The 23,226-nt window shown below is 41.7% G+C and overlaps 1 pseudogene and 1 gene segment (V, D, J or C); both read right to left on the reverse strand.

Annotated features, from left to right (window-relative positions):
• Positions 1–241: 241 nt before the first annotated feature.
• Positions 242–974, reverse strand: LOC104676483. The segment is given in 2 exon segments: positions 242–675; positions 873–974. Coding segments are annotated over 2 exon segments (483 nt in total).
• A 15,168-nt stretch (positions 975–16,142) lies between these two features.
• LOC104676482 lies at positions 16,143–16,647 on the reverse strand (annotated as a pseudogene). The gene is made up of 2 exons (XR_004054400.1): positions 16,594–16,647; positions 16,143–16,472 (listed from the first exon to the last, which is right to left on the reverse strand). The product of XR_004054400.1 is annotated as an immunoglobulin kappa variable 1-12-like (transcript).
• Positions 16,648–23,226: the final 6,579 nt, after the last annotated feature.

The following is a 23,226-nucleotide window of genomic DNA, read 5'->3' on the forward strand; positions in this document are numbered from 1 at the left end:
ACAATCCCTCATCAGTGAATTATGACAGCTTTAATTCTTCTTTTCCAATTTTGATTATTTTTGTTGCTATTGTTGTTGCCTTATGGCTCTGGTTGGGACACTTATTGACGTCCACTGATGTAAATCTGATCCAATGGCCATTACTGTGAAACCGTGTTTAAACCTGGCTGCCCATCTTGATCTGAGGAAAAATTCAGGAATCAGAGTCTAAATACATCAAGGGATTACTTTTTTAAGATCCTCAAAATGCCCAGGCAGAGAAGAGATGCTGAAATTGAGTTGTCATTGCAGCAGCTATCTGTAAAGGAAGCAGCTGGTATAATCTAGTAAACAATGAAGGTCTTGCAGAGGTTTTTGCTTCAAGTTGAATCACTGTGGGAGGCGAGCTACTATACTTCTGACAGTAATACACTGCAAAATCTTCAGGCTCGAGGCTGCTGATGGTGAGAGTGAACTCTGTCCCAGACCCGCTGCCACTGAACCTGTCTGGGATGCCAGTGGCCCTGCTGGATGCACCATAGATGAGGAGCCTGGGAGCCTGCCCAGGTTTCTGCTGGTACCAGGCTAAGTTGCTGCCAATACTCTGACTGGCCCTGCAGGAGAAGGTAGCTCTTTCCCCTGGAGACAAAGACAGGATGGCTGGAGACTGCGTCAACACAATTTCTCCGGTGGTATCTGAGAATGGAAATAAAACAGAAAAGTCACCCAGTGTAATTTAGATCAAACCCGCTGTCTTCCTAGTAGAGCCAGAATTATTGCTTTATATTGAGCTTTAACTATTGTTTTGACTGAGCAGAGTTGCCAGGTAATAGGACCCCACAAACTTGAGAGGGTTTTCACTGACATACAAAACCATCCCATGCTCCCCTCACCTGGGAGCCAGAGTAGCAGGAGGAAGAGAAGCTGAGCTGGGATTTCCATGGTTCTCTCTGGGTCCTAACTGAGCAGCTTTTCTCCAGAGCTCTGACCCAGGCATTGATATGGGCTCTGGACTGCAGGGCGGCTGGGAGGGACATGCAAAGCAGCTGGGGTGGGTGCTGGGCTTCCGGCTGCTGAGACCATCTGCCTCCCCTCCCTGCAGTCAGCAGCCCATGCCTAGGTGATCAGGCCAGAAAAGGCCGTTAGTTCAGCCTGAGAGTAGAACTTCTCCCCTGTGGCCAAAGAATTTAACCCCTGTGTTCTCTTGTCTCACCATCACCTAGACTTAGCCACAGAATGTTTGGCACAAGTCTGTGAAAAACAAAATAGAAGGCTGTGGTTTCATTTTTCTCTTTGTACTCCAACTGTGCCTAGTCAACTCCCTAACTGCATGATGGATCAGGTTGAAAAGAAGAGTCTATTACAACTTTATCTTCCGGATATACTTGTATTTACTTGTTAGTGATCTTTTCTGAGGGTCCGGAAGCTGTCTCATTCTTTGCAGGAATTAAAAGAGTAACATTCAATTAACCTCAGCACTGTGGATGCGAGGACTTTCACAACAGCACAGATAAGTGAGACCTGGGCTCCAAACCCTCAGGGTAGTGATACCATTTCCCTAAAGACAGAAGATGATTCTGTCCATGCAGGCAAAAAACTATTCCTTTTGTGATCCTCTGATCTATCCACCACGCTATTCTGAACAACATTCATCAACCTAGACTCAGAGCCTCTTCAAATTAACAATTTTTAAAAATTCCTCTGTTCATAGTACTGATTCAAATTCACAAAAATTCTGCTGTTTTCCTAAAGCTGTCAAAAATCATTTACTTTCCCATGTCAGGTGAAAGCAAGTTCAGAGGTAATCATCATTCATTCAGGAATTGGAGCTTCATCCTTAGCTAGGTTTATTTTCCCTCCAATAGTCCAGAAGTTATCATGGTAAGCCCTGAAGTACTCTCTGGGCTGGTGAGGAAGCTCCATTGCTCACGAGTTGCTTAAAATTGATCAAGTTATGTAACCTCCCTTTACCTCAGTTTCCTTATCTGTGAAATGGTGACAATAGTAGGATATACCTTACAGTGCTATGTACAGCTTAAATAATATAAAGCATTTACAACGTTATTTAGGACAGTATGTACACTGTTGTTAATTTTGTTGTTGGGATTGTTAAAATATTTAGCATTATAATTATCCCCCGTAACAGAGGTGCATGGAAAATATTCTGGAAGTCAATCAAATGTGTTTCAACCACAACCTTGGTTCTACAGCCTTTCTTCCATTCATCTGGTTGCAACTCCCAAAATTCTATTGTTTGGTCTTGAAACAATAAGTTAGTCAGGTCTTCAATCAGCTCCACCAAGCTCTGTTCAATGCATTTCTTCTCATCAAATATTACCAAAACTTTATCCTATAAAAGGTTAGCGTGTCCTATTGTTGTCCTTCTTTCTTATGTAATCCTTATTCTCCTTTGTTACCTTTTTGTCTAATTCTTCTCCCATGACTCACAATGAGGAAAAACTACCATCATTATTGGAAGCCTGTTCCAGAATAATTTCTTCAGCCTTGTTGTCTTGAAATTTTGCAAATTGTCTCGGAAATAAGCATATTCATTAGGGCAGTTTCTTATAAATAGAGAATTTTATCTATTTAGGTTCTAAGAAATTAGAGTGTCATGAATGTGCTAATTTTTGAGTTAAAATTTAAATTTTAAATTTTAAATACTCTAGTTTTAATGACAAAAGCTAAAATAAAATAAAATAATGACAGAAGCACCCAGGGAAATATAATACAATAGAAAACACAGGCTCTGTCATATGGACTAATAGTACATATTACTTCACAGATTTCTAGATACATGTTAGAAACCTGCTGTGTATATGTGTGAAATGATGATCCAAAAATTGAAGAGTGACTGACTTAAGGAAGTCCTGCATTGCTCAAAGACTTCCCTACTTTTCCTGTTATGAACAAATACAATTCCCATGACTATCAAAATGCCTAGCCGCTTGAGATAAAGACAGAGAAGATTTATTGAAATGAAAGCATTGGAAACAGTGGAGGCTTGTCCTGTGATGTTGTGGATGTTGTTACTGTTCTTGTTGTTGTTGTGATTTTGGTAGTTTTTGTGGAGTACAGTGGGAGTAAAAGCAGCTGGAAGATTTATAAGCTCTGCTCTTCTTCGTACCCACAACTCCCTCTAGAGGTGAACAGATGATGGTCAAGGAATTTGACACCTCTAGGGAGTCTTGAGAAGTCCATCCTGAATCTTTCCTGACAAATGTTGTTTGAGTCACAGATTAGGTGGGACTGAGACACAGAATCAAAGACTAGATCAAAGGACGAAGGGAGCCGAGTTGTGGTTATAGTTGCAGGGAGCAGGGTTTCACCAATTTCAGGAGGTGCCTCTCTTCTCTCATCATAAGGAGAGAGGCATCAAATCAGGCTCACTCCTGCAAGAATCATCAGGTAATTTTGGAGAGAAGGAAGTATGAATTCTTTGTCAAATACCTTTTTTAAATTCATAGTTACCTAACCTTTGTTAATATTATTTATCTTCTTTACATACACCGAGTTTTGGAGAGCACATCCGCAGTTGGAATTCAAGACTTGTAATCACTACTTATGTAAGTTGTTCCAGTAAAGAACAGAAAATTCTGCATTCATTGGAAGAGGGTGGTTGAATACAATAGGTGTTTAAGACTCTGCCACACTGTTTTCCAAAGCTGTTATACCATTTTACACTTCCACTAAGAATGTATGAGAGTTCCCACATTTCAACTACTTTTTAAAAAATTACTTAATTCACCGAAAACAGTGACCAGAACAGCTAATGGTCATAAAAACTATGTTTTTATTAGCATTTTCTTGCTAGTTCTCTGTCATTGTCGTGTTTCAGGAGTTTGAGGACAGAATCAATACTGTCCAAGCCACTTTTCAAACACTTTAACTATGCTGTAATATTTAGGATGGTAATAGGAGATGTAAAGGGAGTTTTAATAGTAGTAATAATCATTCTCGATATTTATTATTTTCCTACTTTATAAGGCAATGTACTTGGAGCAAAATACTATTTGACTTAGGAGTCAGAAAAAGAGAATTCTAATTTCAACCCTAAAAGTAAACATTAGAAGACAATTGTTTGTCAAAACATGGTATGAAAAATGGCATCCCAAAGTGATTGTTTATTTATTTACATTTTCTCAGACAATTAGAAAATAGTGCAATTTCTTACGAGGCAACAATATTATAGATGTCAAAATTTTTAAATATGGTAAAATACAGAAAACATAAAATTGGCCATCTTGGTCATTATTGAGTGTACAGTTCAGTGGCATTAAGTATATTTGCATTGTTGTTCTACCATCAGTAACATGAATCTCCAGAAGTCTTTTAATCCTATATAGCTGGTATAGTTTACCATTAGTAGCATGAAAGAACCACTTCAGTCAGTGACAGGGTGAGGTCTGGGATGCAGATACAGTGTTTTGTCAAATTATCTGTGGTGGCTTGGAAGAGCCTAACAAAGACGTGAAGCTTGGAAGAGCCTAACAAAGACTTGAAGCTTCTGGGTCTCTGCTGCCTAGTTCTTGCAGGAAAAGCAGATTGACAGGTCAGTGCCCCATCTCCCACCCACCCCAGGATCTCAGGCATCCTCTACCCATCCACAGGGGTTGGGCTGAGTTAGTGGAAGGACTCAATCTGTCTGTCCCTGTTCAAGAGTACAACCTCTTTGGGCACCCATTACTCTTGTTGCTTGACCCAGTCCTTTCAGCCTCGGTTGTCCAGTTCTAGAAGGGAGGTCATGTACTGTAAAAACTTGACATGTCTGATAACATCATCCACCCTAATGGAGGAATCAGATGTCCCCTTTACCAGCAGAAGTACCCTAACACCCTGGTATTTCTTGATCCTGTGGAACCCATAGAAGGCACACAGGGGAATCATTCCATCCACATTAGAGTTAGGAGGCCTGTCTGGGTTAGTATGGTGGTCTAGACTGCAACACCCCCAAGAACATACACTATAAAAGGAAAAAAAATGATTGGAAACATTGAGTTTGGGATTTCACAGTGGCAGCCCAATCAGGCGCCTGGTCTGGTTCAACTTCTTCCTTACTCAGCTCAGTATTTTTCAACCTGCACCTCCATGCCATATTTCCCTTGCTCTGCAATGCAGCATTTAATGTCCAATTGCCATAGTCAGATGGGGTACCACCCTATTAACAGATTGTCTTGATGTACACTCTTCAGTTGCTTTGTGAGTGAGTCAGCTGTTCTAGCATTAAATAGATCCATTGTCCTTTGGATGACAAGGTGTATGGAAAGTCCATCATATCCCATGAAAGTGTCCGTTGACATGTGGCTTGAGCAGTAAAGAACTTTCCTTGGTCAGAGTGAAGTCTCAGTGGGCATCCAAAAACATGACATAAGTTCATCTCAAGGGTGGTCATGGGAGTCCCAGCATCCAGTTGAGTGAGATATTTTTCTCTTACAGGTGGCAAGCTGTTACCATAGTCCTTTTCTCCACAGAGGGGATGCTTTAATAGTCCAGTCACTCAGTTGCATTGCTATTTTCCTGACCAGATAGCTAGACTGTTGGCAATGGCCCAAGAGTTGGTAAAAATGTAGCAAGAGGTGACAAAAAGGCCTGCATGGCCATTACCATTGCATGTAGTGTGGCCCATTGGGTGGAATGACCATTATCAGTCTCAGTAAAGAAAATGGTCATCCACTGGCTAGATGATAGCCACCCCTAGTCTGCATGTTTTGCAGAGCCCTAACTGAACCATACCATACCAATGTAGGCATGTCTCTGAATCTTGGACTTCAGGTAGCCAAAAGCAGAGCCAAACCATCCCCCATGGGTCATCTAGTCCCTTCTAGCAAGCTTGCCAATTGTTCATGGAGCCTTAGGATCCCACGGGTTGCTGACTAGGCCTGATTCTGAATATACCATTTCCATTTGATAATGCAGCTCTATTGAGCCTGTCCAGTTTTATTGGTTGGATTTTAAGACCCAGGTGAAAAGGAGCAGTTCACTCAGCAGCGCCACACTTGGTGCTCAGCCCTAAGATGTCCAGTCCCTATCAGTTTCCAAAAGCAAGCAAGGAATTGCCATTCCAAAGAGGCACATCTGGTGGCTGCTTCAGCTAGTTTATGTGTCCAGTATCTGAGAGGCTGGCTCACTCAGTGACAATTTTCTGTTGCCACAGACTCCAGTCAGCATGCAGAGAGACTATGGACACCTGAACTGCCATCAGGCTAACAGGCTTAAAGGTCTAAAAGAAGTGCTTGGACCATGTCTTGTTGAACAGCTTCCAAGGCTGCTGTTGCAAAGGGCTCTGTTCAAGGTTGGTGGCTTTGTTTGTGATTTTGATTTTGACTAATGTGACTAAAAGCCCACCCCAGAGAGGTTTATGCTGTTTCCAATACCCAAAGAAGCCTACCAGCTGTTTTCCTTTTTATTAATGGTTGCTGCTAGTACCAACAATGTTTAACTATATCTGTGATCCTTCCTTAGTTTCCTGTCCGAGTGGCCTTCGCATCCAACGTGAAATAGTTCATTGTTAGTCTCTGTTGCCCTAAAGTCTTTTGGCCCCACCAAACTGAGTTGCTCCATGGTGACAGGGGGCTATGTAACATTTTAATCTGTTTGTAGCAAGTCTTGAAAAAAACAGGTAATGTCTTGTTCTTCACTTAGTAGACAGTACTGTTTTTGTCAAATAACCCACAGAGTCATGCATAGCTTAGGTGGTAGGCTTCAGTGGATATTCCCTTTTGTTAAGGCTTGAATTCTTAGCTGTGAGGGAACACATCTTTTATGCAGCAGTGATGTTCTGTGGTGCAAATATCAATGCCTGTACTGCACTCTGAGGTGGGAACTACAATCACCAGCCCCAACATGGCCCGCAGGGCACCACCCACAAGCAGAGAAGGATCATGGCCACTGCATTTGTTCCTGAACTTCTCAATGTCATTGGTTAAATTTTCCCCAATGGAGACCTATGGGCTCTTGCACTCAAAAACCCAGAAAAGTATTTCCTTATTTTCTCCTTTTATTTTTACATGGTCTAGGGCCACTGGTTTCTGGTGAGCACTCAAAGGCATTGGCTGCATCCCTAACTGTGCCATTTAGATGAAGAAATTTGGATCTGCGAATATTGCTTTACCAAACAAATACACCAAAGTCTGCATAAGACTTCCCTGAACTTTTTCTGTATCTCTTATTTAGAGAGTGAGCCTCTCTTCGTGTGAAAGCCCAAATAGCATATGTTGGTTCCCTCTCAGGGATCTTAGGGTCCATTTGAATACCAATTTCCCTAGCTTTCTGGCTCCAGGAATGAGCAATCATATAAGTGTCTACCAACCAGAGGATTTTCTGCCTCATTCTTCTTTCTACACTCCTTTCTCTCTGCCTGAGTTCAGGCAGCAAGCTCATCTAAATTCATGGAGAGAGTGATCTATAAGCCATTGATCCTCCCTCACTCCCCATTAAGCACCCAGATGCATGTCCAGGTCTTGCAACTTCCAGTCTGCAGGCCCGTCCCTGGGCCAAGTAATGGGAGGTATCATTTTTACCACTTCACCAATAAGCCATGGTTCTGTCATACTAAAATCTTCTCACTGGGGCAATTTCGTTAAGCAGGTTAACTGTGCAGTGATTACCAACTTACCTGAGTCCAGGTGTGGGGAAAAGAGAGATCAGACTATTACTGTGTCTGTGCAGAAAGTAGACATAAGAAACTCCATTTTGTTCTGTACTATGAGAAATTATTCTGCCTTGAGATGCTGTTAATCTGTAACCATAGTCCCAACCCTGTGCTCCCAGAGACATGTGCTGTGTTGACTCAAGGTTTAATGGATTTAGGACTATGCAGGATGTGCTTTGTTAAAAAAGTGCTTGAAGGCAGTATGCTTGTTAAAAGTCATCACCATTCTCTAATCTCAAGTACCCAGGGACACAATACAGTGCGAGGGACCTCTGCCTAGGAAAGTCAGGTATTCTCCAAGGTTTCTCCCCATGTGATAGCCTGAGATATGGCCTCGTGGGAAAGGAAAGACCTGACCGTCCCCCAGCCAACACCCGTAAAGGTGTAAAACCTGATTATGCTCTGTTTACTGAGATAGGAGAAAACCGCCTTAGGGCTGGAGGTGAGACATGCTAGCGGCAATACTGCTCTTTGATGCAATGAGATGTTTGTACACATGCACCGGTCCTCTGGGCCCACTTTTCTTTCTCTATACTTTGTGTCTTTTTCTTTTCTCAGTCTCTCATCCCACCTGATGAGAAATGCCCACAGGTGTGGAGGGGCAGGCCACCCCTTCACCCGGGAGATAAAACACCCTCACACAGATAGTTATGCGAGGCAATTTACTATTTACAGACAGGCAGCAAGGGATAGCAAAAGCCTAGAATTTATTGTAGGTCTCTTCCCCCAAGGCTCAGGAAAGCTGCCTGGGGCTGATGGGATCTAGACTGTGCTTCACATACACTGCAGCTGAGGGACTCTGTATTTGACCCACCCTGAGTTTTATATCTTGGAGTCACATATCATGTCAAGCTAAAGTGTTGAAGGAAATCCTGTTTTAAGAGGGTATGGCAGGCCAACACTCCCTGTCAATTGCACAGACAGGTCTGCACGACAGTCACACAGACAGGCCTGCATAGCACTCCAGTTACACCGACAAATTTCCACAGCACTGCCTTAACACTGAATAAATAATTAAACCTAGGAAAATCGGTTCCCAGGCATCAAAGCTAGAAATAAAATATATGGTCAATGGGAGGTTTGCATAAGCTTCTCCCTAACCTGGAGCAATTCAAAATAATGGAGCCAGCCTTGCATTCCTAGTGCCAGGACCCATCTTGGGTCAACAAAATGAGATGAGTCAAGGTAACAGAGGCAGTTGTTTGAATAGATTCACTGGAGAGTCTAAGGCAGCTCTCTGGACCAAGCTGTAAATGAGATAAGATAGAAATAATCACTCAGGTACCACAGTCCTCACTAATTAGAATTTAGGAGACAAGTCTTGAAGGTCCTGGGGCCCTTACAGCTTAATCAGACTTAGCATTGCTTTGGCCTCTGACCTAGTTGAAACAAAATTAGTTGCCTATAGACTTAGGCAAATGTTATACTGCACGCAGGCACATAACACCAACCTATATGAGCACTAAGAAAATTGTAACACTTTCAGCCTGGCCAATATGGTGAAACCTTGCCTCTACTACAAATGCAAAAATTAGCTGGGTGTGGCAGCAGGTGCCTGTAGCCCCAGCAGCTAGGGAGGCTGAGGTAGGAGAATCTCTTGAACCTGGCAGGCAGAGGTTGCAGTCAGCTGAAATCGTGCCACTGCACTCCAGCCTGGGCAACAGAGCCAGACTCCATCCCCCCACCCACTCAAAGAAAAGAAAATTGCAACACTTTGAGTTGGTCTGGTGGAATGATCTCTGACCTTCTTCCTGTATCCGGTTATAGCAATAAATTTCTTTCTTTCCTAGTTTGTCTGCTTCTAGTTATTGGGCCATAAGGACATGCAGCCAGAACCTGGCACTTTCCAGGTACAAGGGGACTGGAACTGAGCCCATGCTGTGGTGGCCAATACTGCCCTATCTCAGGATGTTACATTCCCAGAACATTCTACAGTGATTCTTGAAAACTAAGAGTGAGAATGGGGAGGAGACTGGCTTGGTCCAAGGCCAACTGGAGACTGTGCTGTAAATACTGTAGTGGAATCACACCTCATTAGTCCGGTGACTTGCTGATTTTGCTGAGCATAATACCTTCACTGTTCATCTATGTGGGAGCCTGTGTCAGAATTTCCTTCCTTTGGAAACTTGAATAACATTCCACTGTGTGTGTGTGTGTGTATGTGTGTGTGTGTGTGTGTGTGTGTGTGTATATATATATATATATATATATATATATGCCACATTTTGTTTATCCACCCTTCCCTGCATGAACATTTGAGTTGATTCCACCCTTTGGCTATTATGAACAATAATTCTCTGAATGTGAGTATATAAATATTTCTTCAAGTTAATGTTGCTAGTTATTAGGATATATGTCCAATTGTGGAATTGCTGAATTATATAGTATTTCTATTTTTAATTTATTGAGGAATTGCCATGTAGTTTCCTATACTAGGTGACCATTTTACATCCCCACAACAGTGTCCACAAGATTTCCATTTTCTCCAAATTCTCATGAACAGTTTTCATTTTCTGTTGAGGAAAACCATCCTTATATGTATAAAGTGGATTTTGTTTTCATCGCCCTAAGAATTAGTGATGTTGAGCATCTTTTTCTGTGGTTATTGGCCACTCATAAGTCTTCACTGGAGAAATGTCTACTCAAATCCTTTCCCTTATTTTAATCTGGTTTTTCCAAACATTGAAAGTTTCCTGTTGACCTGTAGGACTTATTATTATATATTGGATATTATTAACCCCTTACCAGATATATAATTTACAAATGCTGTTTTTTATTCCACAAGTTGCATTTTCACTGTGTTGATTATGCCCTTTGATGCACAAACATTTTATATTTTATATATTCATATACATTTTCTATGGCTATTTATGTTTTTGGCCTTAAAGATGTTAAGTTTTTAATTGTACTTTTCTGCTTTTTATGCTGAGAAGACAGTAGTTTACAAAGTCAAATAACCCCTTGGGTGTCACTCATAGACAAGGAAAGGACAGTATTTTGCTTCACACAGGTCTTACTATAAAGCGAAGAGTGATTGTGGAAGACATTGTTAAAAACATTTTTCCTTGACAGTGAAGCTACAAGTTTTGCCTTCCTCATTTTGTACCATAAAACAGTGCACCTGTTTGAGAATCCAGCGACTCCCTTTGTGCTTACATGGTTGCACTTTTTATGACATGAAACGTTGTTCATTGGCCTCCTCTGGCAGGTCCACCCAAAACACATTATAATTATCAAAAAAAAAAAAAAAAAAAAAAAGGATGTTGTATTAAGGGTCTCAGTACAGATTAGCTTTTGATCTTGGTTGCATATGCAAAGTCCACGAAGCAGAAAGGAATTTATTATGGGATTTTGAAATGCTCAAAAATTGTTTGTAAGCCTTAAGAAACAGGCTTCAGACAAAGCTTCTAACAACAGTTCCTAGAATTACACAGCTGATGCAGCCTGTGGAAGGAGCCCCTGCTGCTTGGGGTTTTACATTCACGCTGCCTCCATCAGAAGAGAGCTGCCCCTCTCACTAGTGCCCCAAGAATGACAGCAGATCTGTTCCCTGCTGCCAGAGATCTGACCCATTGGCCTGCAGCTCTCCCTCTGTGTGTTGATTAGGTCACTATTTCAGTCTCATGCTGACTCATTAATTTTTGTGAGTGCAGAGGCTATTTCTTCCCCCTGTTCACCTGTGGCTTTCTATCATAAATACACATCTTTCCGCACTTGAACTTCCAGGCATTAATAATGTCAACAGCACCATGCTACCACCTAATATAATGAAAAGATTTCGTTTACAAATAACAGCACACTCTCCTCTCCCCAAAATGTGGGGATGCTTCAATCCATTCCGTCCAACTGCATCTAGAAAAAAATCACCTTCTCTCATTAGTCACAAGTCAGTCTGGATATAATTTAATCTATGGTTTAACTTATAATGATAACACTTTGTTTAAACATTTTTAAAGGAAGGAAGAAAAGAGATTAAATTATTTAACATATGTAAGTGTGTGCATGACTTATTCAGTTATTGTGAATCAGTTTCCTTCTTATTCTGTTTATCCTCTGGTTTCTGGTAGGACTTTCTCTAGGATAGAGTCTGGCAAAGTTAATCCCTCAAGTCCTTGACGTCCTAAGTCCCAGATGTGGTGAAGACTCTGCCCATCAAATGCATTAGTGTACGATGGTTTTAGATTGAGAGGAGGGAGAAGAGATGTCTGATCTCACTGAGGGGTGCTCATTTTGCAGGTGTGGATCACAGCCAGGCAGCATAGGCCTGTGGGTCCTACAACTTGTCTTGCCAGGTTTCTGTCACAATGAAAGTATATTTCTTGTTCATAGAAAACACAGGGGAATCCAGGGATAGGAAAATGAGTACGTGGACTTGCCTGAGCCTCCTCTTGTGGTCTTTCAAATGTTTTTAATTCATTTAATCCATGACAATAAACACCTTTCTGCTTAACCACCCATAACGGTTTCTCTCGGCTCCAACTGATTTAGTGACAAAACAAATGAGAAGGGATAAATGGAGGAATTTTTATACTTTTCATCTCTTAAGGTGACAAGAGGCTGTCTCTGGGATTCACATCTCCTTATCTCGCTATGTGTTTCCTCTTCCCTTTGTCTCACCAGTGTTCCAAGTGCATACGACGCTTCACCTGACTGTGTTCCCTAAAATCTCATTCTGAAGTCTACTGAAGTGCTCTATTAGATTTACCTGTGAAAATGGAAAAAGTAGAAACATTCCTGAAGGTCCTCTAGGTCCCCTATACTCTCAGCTTTCTCTCTAAAATACTTAGAAACAATCCTATTTGTCCTTGCTTAGCATATGTGTCTAGGATCCCAGCCCAGTTCATATGATCTCTTGTATCATATGAACTCTAAATGGTCAGGCTTAACATTTCTTCCAATTTAATGGAATAATTCTCATGTCCACTCTCTGGATTAAGAACCATCAACCGCAGCACTTTGGGAGGCCGAGACGGGCGGATCACGAGGTCAGGAGATCGAGACCATCCTGGCTAACCCGGTGAAACCCCGTCTCTACTAAAAAAAATACAAAAAACTATCCGGGCGAGGTGGCGGGCGCCTGTAGTCCCAGCTACTCGGGAGGCTGAGGCAGGAGAATGGCGTAAACCCGGGAGGCGGAGCTTTCAGTGAGCTGAGATCCGGCCACTGCACTCCAGCCCGGGCGACAGAGCGAGACTCCGTCTCAAAAAAAAAAAAAAAAAAAAAAAAAAAAAAAAAAAAAAAAAAAAAAAAAAGAACCATCAACCCTTTGGATTAAGAAACCACAGCCTTGAGGAAATAGAAATAGAACATTTCAAGCTGTTCAGTTGGCATAATAATTAATGATGAGTCCGCTGCTCATTTTCAAGATACAAATATTCTATTGATGGGAAACAGCACCACATATGGTTAGTGAATCAGAGCACCCACCACATCTCGTAGGATAGCAATTCACTATCACAAGAGCTTGTGTGTCAGCTGTGCTTGACTAATAACGGGCTTTCTCTTTCCCATAGGGACAGCTGCACTTGTGCACATGATAAGATCATGAACAGAAACCCTTTGTTTCACTTTTTTTTTTTTTTTTTGGCTATAAATAAATTGCTTAGTCCAATGCTAGATTATTGAAGAATTTCCTGACCCTGAGTAAAGCACTTGGAAAATCCTCAAATAAGATTTTACGTAGAAACATGATTGACAAGAAAGGCAAATGCATATGCAGGAAAATAGTCACTGACCTCCAAATGTTGGGTTAGGTCTACTGTGATCGTCTGACACCAGCTATTAATCTGGTCCCTGATGTGTGGTACAATGTTAGTGGTTCAGTTCGGGTCATATTTCTAGGTGAGCAGGACATCAGAAAACCCAGTAGCCCTTGAAGCTTGGTTAGCTGCAATTCATATTGTTGAACCCATGCATGAACCCCCATGACACTGGTTCATGACAGTCTCTGGGAAAGCTGGGAAAGGTGACTGACTAAAGTCCATGTGTTGAATCATTATGATTAGTAAGAGTCCCCTCCTCACTCATGGCATTTAGGTAAATATTCACTTGAATAGCATTTATTTTCAACTGTGGCTCATTTTTGAAAGGTCTAGTCATAGCCTTTCCAGAATGGTGGTGTCTTTCATCCTTCAGCTGTGTTTATTCTAAGACCTGATGATCTGTCAAAACTAATAGCCAATGTTATTAAATTGCTGTTCTCTTTGCAAAGTGAGCATCAGATGTAACTCTTCAGTTTACCCACTGTTGTGATTTTCACTCTCCCAGGGTATCTCTGATGATGTCAATGATGCAACTCCAACCAGCATATTATCACTGTGGGCACACACATGATGGGAACCTCCAAAGGATGCAATGATTTAATGTTTAACATTAGGCAATATTATCTCTATTCCTAACCCTTGGACCTCTATTGAGCTAGAAAAACATTTTAAAGTGAGGACAAGCATTTGTAGAGTTTAAAAAATAAAGGCTACAAGACAATTTCCTCTAGAAATATTCTTAGGTAGCAATTTTTTTAATGTGGCATAACCAAAATCATTTTAATCAATTTAATTTATATAATAATTTTATAAATATGCATATGTTGCATATACATCACTGAATAAACTTAATAATACAAAAGAATATTATATAAATATGTATAGCCACCAGTATCAAATAAATATATATGTACTTATGTGTGTTTAAAACAAATATATACATTTTCCATAAATGGGTAAATTTTATTGTATTCATTAAAATATTATTTAATTTCTTCTTCAGTTTCCTTTCAGTAACTTTAAAAATTAATTACTAAATATTCATATTTTTGCATCAATTTAAGAAAAATTACTTTTATACCATATCAGTCAGCATTTACACATTAATGATTGGTAACTAATGACTCAAAAGTCAGTGGCTTATTACACTAAATATTCATTGTCGGGTTCATGGATGCTCATGTTCACAATCATCTGGTTGATCAAGGCATAGCTTAGCTGTACGGTTCTGCTGCAGGCACTAAGCTTGTCTACAGTCTATTCACTGCATTTATCTGAGGCCAAGGCTGAAGGGCAGTGACTACTGAGGGCAAAAGATTTTCATTGCATGTTTCAGGAGTGAACAACCTCCCCAACCAAACTGCACAGGTGAATTAAGTCCAACAATTTCTAACAAAAGTTCACACCACTTTTAATTTATTGTTTTAATTTAGTAAGTTTTTAAAAATGTTTACTCTATTTAGTTGTAAAAAGCATTTGGTCATTACATGAACAAATAATTGTGTTTTTCAACCTTACAAATGTTTTCAAATGTAAATTTGCATTAATTAGAAAATAAAACTGGATGTGTTTTCAACATGTGGTTTTAAATACACATTTTCTAAATGGTCTTACTGGGGAAAAATATCTTTACCTGTGGGAAATATACCCGATTTTTTTTTTTGTTTCCTAGAGATCCCCAATAAGGGGTCCTCCCATGCAATTTGGAAGTCAAAAAATGAAGACTCCATATTATTAATTGGCACCTGAGATGCACAGATGGGCAGAGTTGTGGACTGGAGAAGTGCTGCAGGCAGTTGAGAGCATCAGTATCCTCAGCCCTGGGTTTCCCAGATAGGCCTGAGGACCACATGGTTCAACAGCCCATACCTTCAGGGGCAGTTGCACTCTGGTTCCTGAGGGAACACCAGAGAATTCTCTGATTCTAGTATCAGCTTCCCTGACTACTATATTCCAAGCTTGGAAAGGTTATAGTGTGAAAGTTCATCATAGGAATTGGGTCATTATTGTCATGACTAACTAAAACTGCATCAAGAAACCAGCAGGGAAAAGCACTCAATGTACAAACACTGCTTGCAGAATGTAATTCTCTGAAAGTTTGACTGCTGAAACTGCCTGTTGTGACCTGAAGCCAGTTTTATCTATAGCCTCTGAGATAACATGCTACAACTCTCGGACTAATTTTGCCTGCTACCATTGCTTACCAGTGGAAGATGCCCGGCTCCCCAAACCCTTACTCATGCCACGGAACTTTCCCAAAGAGTGACAGGTAAAATATTTTCCGATTCTGTAAAACCTCTAATCTCTTTGTTCCTCGTAGATACTGAAGAACACCCGGTCTTCCTATGTGGCCCTTATTGTAGTTCTTTTTCCCAAATGAAACATTACATTTAGAAATTCATCTCTACACTTTATTTTCTCAACACTAGTTTAGACCATAATTCACTGTATTAAGAGAATTCCTTCTTAGGATTTCGTGGCTTCTCCTTTGCTGTATGATTCCCACCTGAAGCCATAAACCAGACTCTACAGGTTTTTGTAATAATCTCTGTCCTTCATTTAAATCAGGAGGGGTATTAACATATTTGGGTGGCTGGGATAAAGAGAATATAAGAGTTAGGGTGCAGAGGAGGCTTCATCATCCACTCTACCAATACCATCAAAGTGTGACTGAGTCTGAAAAATGCTGTCAGCAGAGGGAGGTGCCAGGAGGAGCAGCCAGGGCAGCCCAGCCTCACATACCTGCTTTTCTAAGGAGTTATTCTTTTGATTTGTAACACTGTGGGAGGGAAACTGCTCTCCTGCTGAAAATAATAAGTTATAACATCTTCAGACTGTAGGCTGCTGATGGTGAGAGTGAAATCTCTTCCAGATCCACTGCCACTGAACCGTGATGGGACCCCAGATTGCAAACTGGGTGCAGCATGGATTATGAGCTCAGGAGCTTTTGCTGGTTTCTGCTGATACAGGCTAACCCCAGGCCAATGACCTGACTGTCTGGAAAGTGATGGTGACACTGTCTCCTAAAAATGCAGACAGAAAGGACAGTGACTGGGTCATCTGAATGTCACATCTGTCACCTGAGATCAGAAACATAAAAACAAATATCCACACAATTAATCATGTTGTAAGAGAACTTCCTTGAATTGCCAGGTACTGAGCACACTGAGTGAGTAAATTCTTAGTGTTCTTCTTCCTTACCTGGAAGCCAGAGCAGCAGGAGCCCAGGAGCTGAGCGGGGGCCCTCATGTCCATGCTGTGTCGTGATGGGACTGACTCCTGCACAGAGTGTGACCAGCCTATTAAGAAGTCTTCAGGGCAGGGGGCTGTACTCTGGGAACATGAAAATCAGCAGGGGGTGGGGCAGGCTGGGCACAGCTGCAGGGCTGGCTCATCTCAGTAACTCAGCACAGGGCAGTGTCGCCAGGGTCCCAGGTCAGGCCAGGGCAGCACAGATTCATCTTCAGAGGCCATGTTCCTGAGGGCTAGATAGAGAGTGGTATTACGTTTTTGTATAGAGATTGTTCAGGAGAATACACTTGTTTATAAGGAACACACAGTAAAGTCTTCCAAGGCCGGGTTATCAGGTCTCCAGTATACTCTTAAACAGTCCCAGTAAGAGGAGGGAGGGTACTATCTGCTGCACTTACAACATTTCTGTGTGTGTAAAATCGTTCCTTTTTAAAATAAAAACCAAAAATAAATTTTATTAATGTTATGTTAAATATATTGGAAAGTATTTTGCCGTGACTTTAAGCCATTATTCTTACCAGTATAAGATCAAGCAACTTACTGCAGATACACAAAGAGATGTTTCCTCAATGCGTGGGTCACTCCCAGGTACACCATTGTCAGAGCTACAGGTCTCTTTAATACTCAGAGACTAAATGGGCTGCATCTTATTTTTGGCTTTGGGACCTCCCACCTCCCATTCTACTCACTTTTCTGCCATTGGGTGTTATTTCCACAGTTCATCAGCAAGGAGGGCTGACTAGTGATGCCAGATGCACTGTTCCTTTATTCAACTATACATGTGTGGATTAGGATAAACTTGAAACTCTGGATCAATCCAGGCTGCAATGATAATGTCTCCAAAGTAGGAAAACAAAGAACACATCCCCTGGATAATGCTCTGAGCTGCACTCCTCACCAGCATGTTCCTGGAGGCTCAGGCACAGGTCCTCTGGAGCCTGGCTCTCTGGAGATAGGTAAGGGGGAGGCCCTAGAGAAAGACCAGTTCAATTAACCATCTCTCCTATGTGCGAGTGGCTGCTGATGGGTGTATGTCCCTGCTATGCACAATCAATACCCATTTCCTCCTTTACTGCTCAGCAATGAGATGGGACATCATCCAGACCAAGATGCCAGCCCCTTGTTGGTATCTTTAGGAGAGAGAGGCTCCATGTGTTATCAAGCAAATGCTGATATACATGGAAAAATCACATGGATCGAGATAAAACTGGACACTGAATTTCACTCACTATATCTCACTTCTCTAACTTTGTCCAGGACATTCCAACCTGGATCAGCAGCAGGGGAACTGGGCTCAACTACATCAGCATCAGTGGGTTGCAGCCTGGAGACTCTGGGAGCATTAGTGATGCCTGATTCAGGGTGGCCAGATCATGGTCATGTAGCCAGTGCACAAACATTTTGTCATCTTTTAAGGAGCCTGAATTTTAGGAGAATTTGCATGTGTAGAGGAATGAAAAGAAAGTTTATTTTGCCCTCTAAATATTTGCTGAAAAAGAATTGACAAAGGGCGGATTAATAGGAGAAAAGATATACAAAATGTATTTAACACACAAGAGAGTGATTATCACAATAACCCAGTAAAGTCTAGATGCTTATGCATTCTCCACAGGCGAGAGGAAAGTGGGGAATGTAGGCGACATAGGGAGAGTAAATGACCAAGAGAAAACAAGTAGGTCCTCAAAAGAATCAATCATAGCTTGTCCGGCTAAACTATCAACTTCCAGTCTCTTATGGTTTAGCTCCTGCCGTGTCTTCTGTGGTAGATATACATTTCCAGGGAGAGTTTCTAGGACAATTGGTTTTCTCCTGGATAATCTGCCTTTAGGCAGATAAGTGATATTTAGGAAAAGCCCCTTTGTGCATTTGCTGTTTTCCAAATGCCTTCAGTTTGAGGTAATCATCATACTAATCCAGCATATTTGAGATTGTGTTTCCTGGATTCCTGCACTTGCAGCTTGCCTCTGATCCTGTTTCTGATCCTAGTATGTTCTATGTACTATCTACTGTATTTTTACAATAAAGTATGCAAAGGAAAAAATGTTATTAAGAAAAACCACAAGGATGAGAAAATATATTTACCATTCATTAAGTGGAAATGGATTATCATAAAGATTTTTCCTCCTCATCTTCACACTGAGTAGGTTGAAGAGAAGGAAGTATAAGAGAGGTTGGTATTGCTGTTTCACAGGTGGCAGAGGTGGAAGAAAATCTGAGTATAAGTGGATTTGTAAAGTTCAAACACATGTTTTTCAAGAGTCACCTGCATATACCTTTTTTTCTGGATAGATGTAGCGGCCCCTGTCTGCACCCAGGGCCTTTGCCCTTCGCTGTACCTCTGCTGACTTCCAGTGGCCATCAATGTGTCCTGTGCTCTTTCTGAAGCTGAGACAGGCAGTTCTGCCTGCATGTATGACTGGCCAGAGGGCCTGGAATTAGTCTCCCTTAGGGAAGTGTTGTGGTTGGATGTTTTCACCCTAAATCCATCTGTTGTAAACTTAATCTCTAGTGTAACAGTATTGGGAGGTGGGGCCTAATGGAAATAGTTTAGGTCATGAGGTTCTGCCCACGTGAATAGATTAATGCCACTATAAACAGGGCTTATGGGAGTGGGCTGTCTCTCTTCTCTGCTATTCTGCCATGCCAGAACATGGTCTTTCTTCTCTCCAGAAAGCTCAGTGTTCAAGGCACCATCTTAAAAGCAAAGAAACTGGACCCCTGCTGGCAGCCTAATCTTAAACATCCCGTCTTCCAATTTGAGAAGATACATTTCTGTTTTTTTTTTGTAAATTATCTAGCCACAGGTGTTCTGTTACAGCAGCACAAAACTCACTCAGACAGACAACTCACAATCACATTCATGGTGAGAGGAGGCACATACCCCAGCCCCCTCCCTTCTCAGGTGGAATAATTCAGAGGCATTTCCTCCCTGTTTCCACTTGGGGTTGAGCTTCAGTCATCCTAAGATTTAGGGGACTTGTTGAGGTGCCTTTTACCATCCATCTACTATTCCCTACCTCACTTTCCTGCCTCCCTCCCAGTGTAAACTTGTTGCCTGCGCAGAATCCTTGTCACTGGTCAACCTCACTGAGATAGTGGACAAATCCTTAATGCTGGCAAGGATATATCTCTGGTCTGAATTAATATCATTTCTGTTTATATCATATAATGGTATATCATTATATCATTTCTATTAATATCATTTCTGTTTATATAGTAAATGTGATGGTTTATATTGAGTGTCAAGTTGATTGGATTGAAAGAGGCAAAGTATTGTTCCTGGGTGTGTCTGTGAAGGTGTTGCCAAAGAAGATTATCATTTGAGTCAGTGGACTGGGAGAGGCAGACCACCCTCAAACAGGGTGGGCACCATCTAATCAGCTGCCAGTGCAGCTAGGATAAAAGCAGAAAAGCAGGCAGAGGAATGCGGAAGGACTAGACTGGCTAAGTCTTCTGACCTTCATCATTCTACTATGCTGGATGCTTCCTGCCCTCAAACATCAGACTCCACGTTCTTCAGCTTTTGGACTCTTGGACTTACACTAGTGGTCTTCTGGGGCTTGTCGGCCTTCAGTCACAAACTAAAGGCTGCACTGTCGGCTTCCCTACTTCTGAGGTTTTGAGACTCGAACTTGTTTCCTTCCTCCTCAGCTTGCAGACAGCCTATTACGGGACTTCACCTTGTGACTGTGTGTGTCAATATTCCTTAATAAACTCCCTTTCATTTATACATCTATCCTATTAGTCCTTTCCCTCTAGAGAACCCTAATACAAGAAGGGTCAGGAAGCAATTAATTTCCCTTCACCAATCTATTTTAGATTGTCTTTATGCAATGAATTTTTTTCTGGGTTAGTAAATTAAAGGAGCCTCTAAAACTAGTTACGCATTGTAATGTCCACATTAGAGGCAGTGGAATAAGTGTCCCAAGCATTTAGAACCCATAGATTTGAGGGCCCTGAATCTAAGATTTTTTCCAACTCTCTTGCTTCATAAATATGCCTTGTGATTTTTAATTCTACTTTAGAGAAGGACAGTTGTGGGGAAGATTAATTGTGGGTGAAATGAAGATTGTCTGCATCCCGTCCATATCCTAGTATCTAGAACCTATGAAAATAAAATAAAATAAAATAAAAAATCCCAAAACTTAATGGATGCATCTTACTTAAGGATTAAGGATTTCGAGTTTGAGAGAACCTCCTAGATCATCCAGATGAGAGCACTATAATCACAAAGATCCCCACAATAGGGAGGGAGGAGGGTTGCAGTCAGACAGGAGCTGGGACAATGGAGAGCGATGCTGGAGTGATGGAGGAAGGGATCACGGAGCCAGGAATGTTGAGGCATCTTGAAGATTACAAAGGAAAGAATCAGATTCTCTCTCCTAGAACCTCTAGAAGGAATAGAGCCCTATGTTCTCTTGATATTAGCTCAGTTAGATTTCCCATCTCCACAACCATAAGAAATAAATTTGCTAGAAGACAGAAAGATTTGGCAATTTAAACAGTAGCAACTGGAAACTAATGTAAGGGGAAAAAATATCTTTTACCTCTCGGAGTGTGTGGTGTCCTCTGTTCTCCCAAACATTCCATCTTGTTATAATCTGGTGCCAATTTTGACAAGAGATGTAGACCATTTTCTATGAGAACTTGCACCAGGATTCTTCTTAGGTAGCAAATGTCTAGAGTAAACCCTTTGAGTAGCTCTTTTCCAATGTGTGTTGGAGAGTTAAGGGATCAGGTCTCATAGCACCTGATAGAAAGAGGAGGGTTTGTTTGTTTGTTTGTTTGTGTGTTTGTTTTCATGTTAGGCAGGCAAGTTAGAACACAACCTGAGAAAGAAGGACTTAGAGAGTTTGGAACCTGAGAAGGAAGGACTTAGAGAGTTTGGAACCTGAGAAGGAAGGACTTAGAGAGAGTGGAAGGGAAAGAGGAGATGTGAACAGGGTCAGGGGAAAGCAAGATGTGTTCTTGTTCCAAAGTATAAAGCAAAGTCATTTACAATTTTTAATGACTTTGAGAGGGTTATCTTTTGAAGAGAAAACCACAGAAGGGGCCAGTTTAAGATTAGGGCCAGCCTGGCATGTGACAGAGGCAGCAGGAAGCTGTGGATTCCACACTGTTTTTATGGTCCCTTCTTCCTATTTATAGGCTTTGGGCTGAACTATGGGATGAAAGTGGACATGTAGAAGGAACATACTAAAGTCAGACAGACCAGGGTTTCAATCCCAGGTCTGACCATGTGACTTTGGGCATTTGCTGACCATGTGACTTTGGGCAAACCAGTCATGAGCTCTCATAACTGGTTCTCTCATATGTGAAATGGAGAACTTTGGAAGTCATGGGGTATTGTGAGAGTTTAACCAAATGATGCACTCTAAAGAGTTTGTGTATGTGTGCCCATAAACACACACACACACACATTATATGCACATTTTATATACCAGTTTCCTTTAAATGCACCCTTGAGTATCTCAGAATAAAGAGGCTATGGAAGATATTATTAACCATATGTCATTTTCAAATCAAATTCTTTAATAGTTATTCTACAACTAACATGTGACTCACTATAGGCAATGGGGTTTCATTTCCATTATTTCCACAATAAAAACTTCCACCAATCCATTCCTGTGTAGCACTAGAAACATAAACAAGATGACAGCTGGCTATAACACCTTTAAACCAGATTTCCCCTGAGCTCCATCTGTTTAGTGTACACTATTGGGTTCCAGAGGCTGTGGCTACAGGTCTGAGTTCCCTTTTTTCCCACACCCACAGCTTTCCCTCAGGTCTCACTCTGACCTCCTGCATGCTGGGAATCCAGACCCACCATCCTGCTACTCTCCTGGGAATCCAGCACTAACTACCTGGAAGTTTTGCTAAGTAAACCCTGCAAATGCAACCTCTGACAGAGACCTGGCTGAGGCAGCCAGCAACTCCCCATAAGAAAACCACTGAGAAGGGAGGAAACTTGCAGAAACATGTTGGTGTTGAGGAGATGCACAGTGTCACCAGGTTTTAGCTTTTCAAACGGTTCCTGTCTCTTTCTTGGCAACAATTCATGATCTTGGAAGAGGGAGAATTAAGGAGAACAAAGGGGTGTTTCATGCTTAGGATATAAAAGGAGAAATGGAGATAACAAAAGAGCAGAATTGATGAACTCTTTGACATCGTTTGGGTTTCTCTCACCATGGGCATAGCAGGACGAAGGTGCCAGGGGAGAACATCACTTACCATGTTTCCTGCCCCTTCATGCCTCAGACTCGTACAAGCACACACACTTATGATTGTTTGGATGAACGGAGGCAAGATGGCGCACTTCCGGGTTCTTCATCCCCCCCCCCAACTTTTCCCGTGCACGCGAAAATCCAGCCGGCGACCCGGGAAGGTGCAGACCAACTAGGCATGCGCCAGGTGATGTCAATCTGAAGAGACCAAGATTTACCTGGTCGCACCTGTGGAACGCCCCCTGACATGCCCGTGCCCCGCCTATTGCCCTCCCACTCCTAGAAAAGCCGCTCCGGAGGCACGCCACGCGCGGCCTTCCTCAGTCCTCCACTCCTGTCGGGATGTTAGGACTGCGGG

The sequence above is a fragment of the Rhinopithecus roxellana genome, chromosome 17 (genome assembly GCF_007565055.1).
Source record: "Rhinopithecus roxellana isolate Shanxi Qingling chromosome 17, ASM756505v1, whole genome shotgun sequence".
Classification (NCBI taxonomy): Eukaryota; Metazoa; Chordata; class Mammalia; order Primates; family Cercopithecidae; genus Rhinopithecus; species Rhinopithecus roxellana.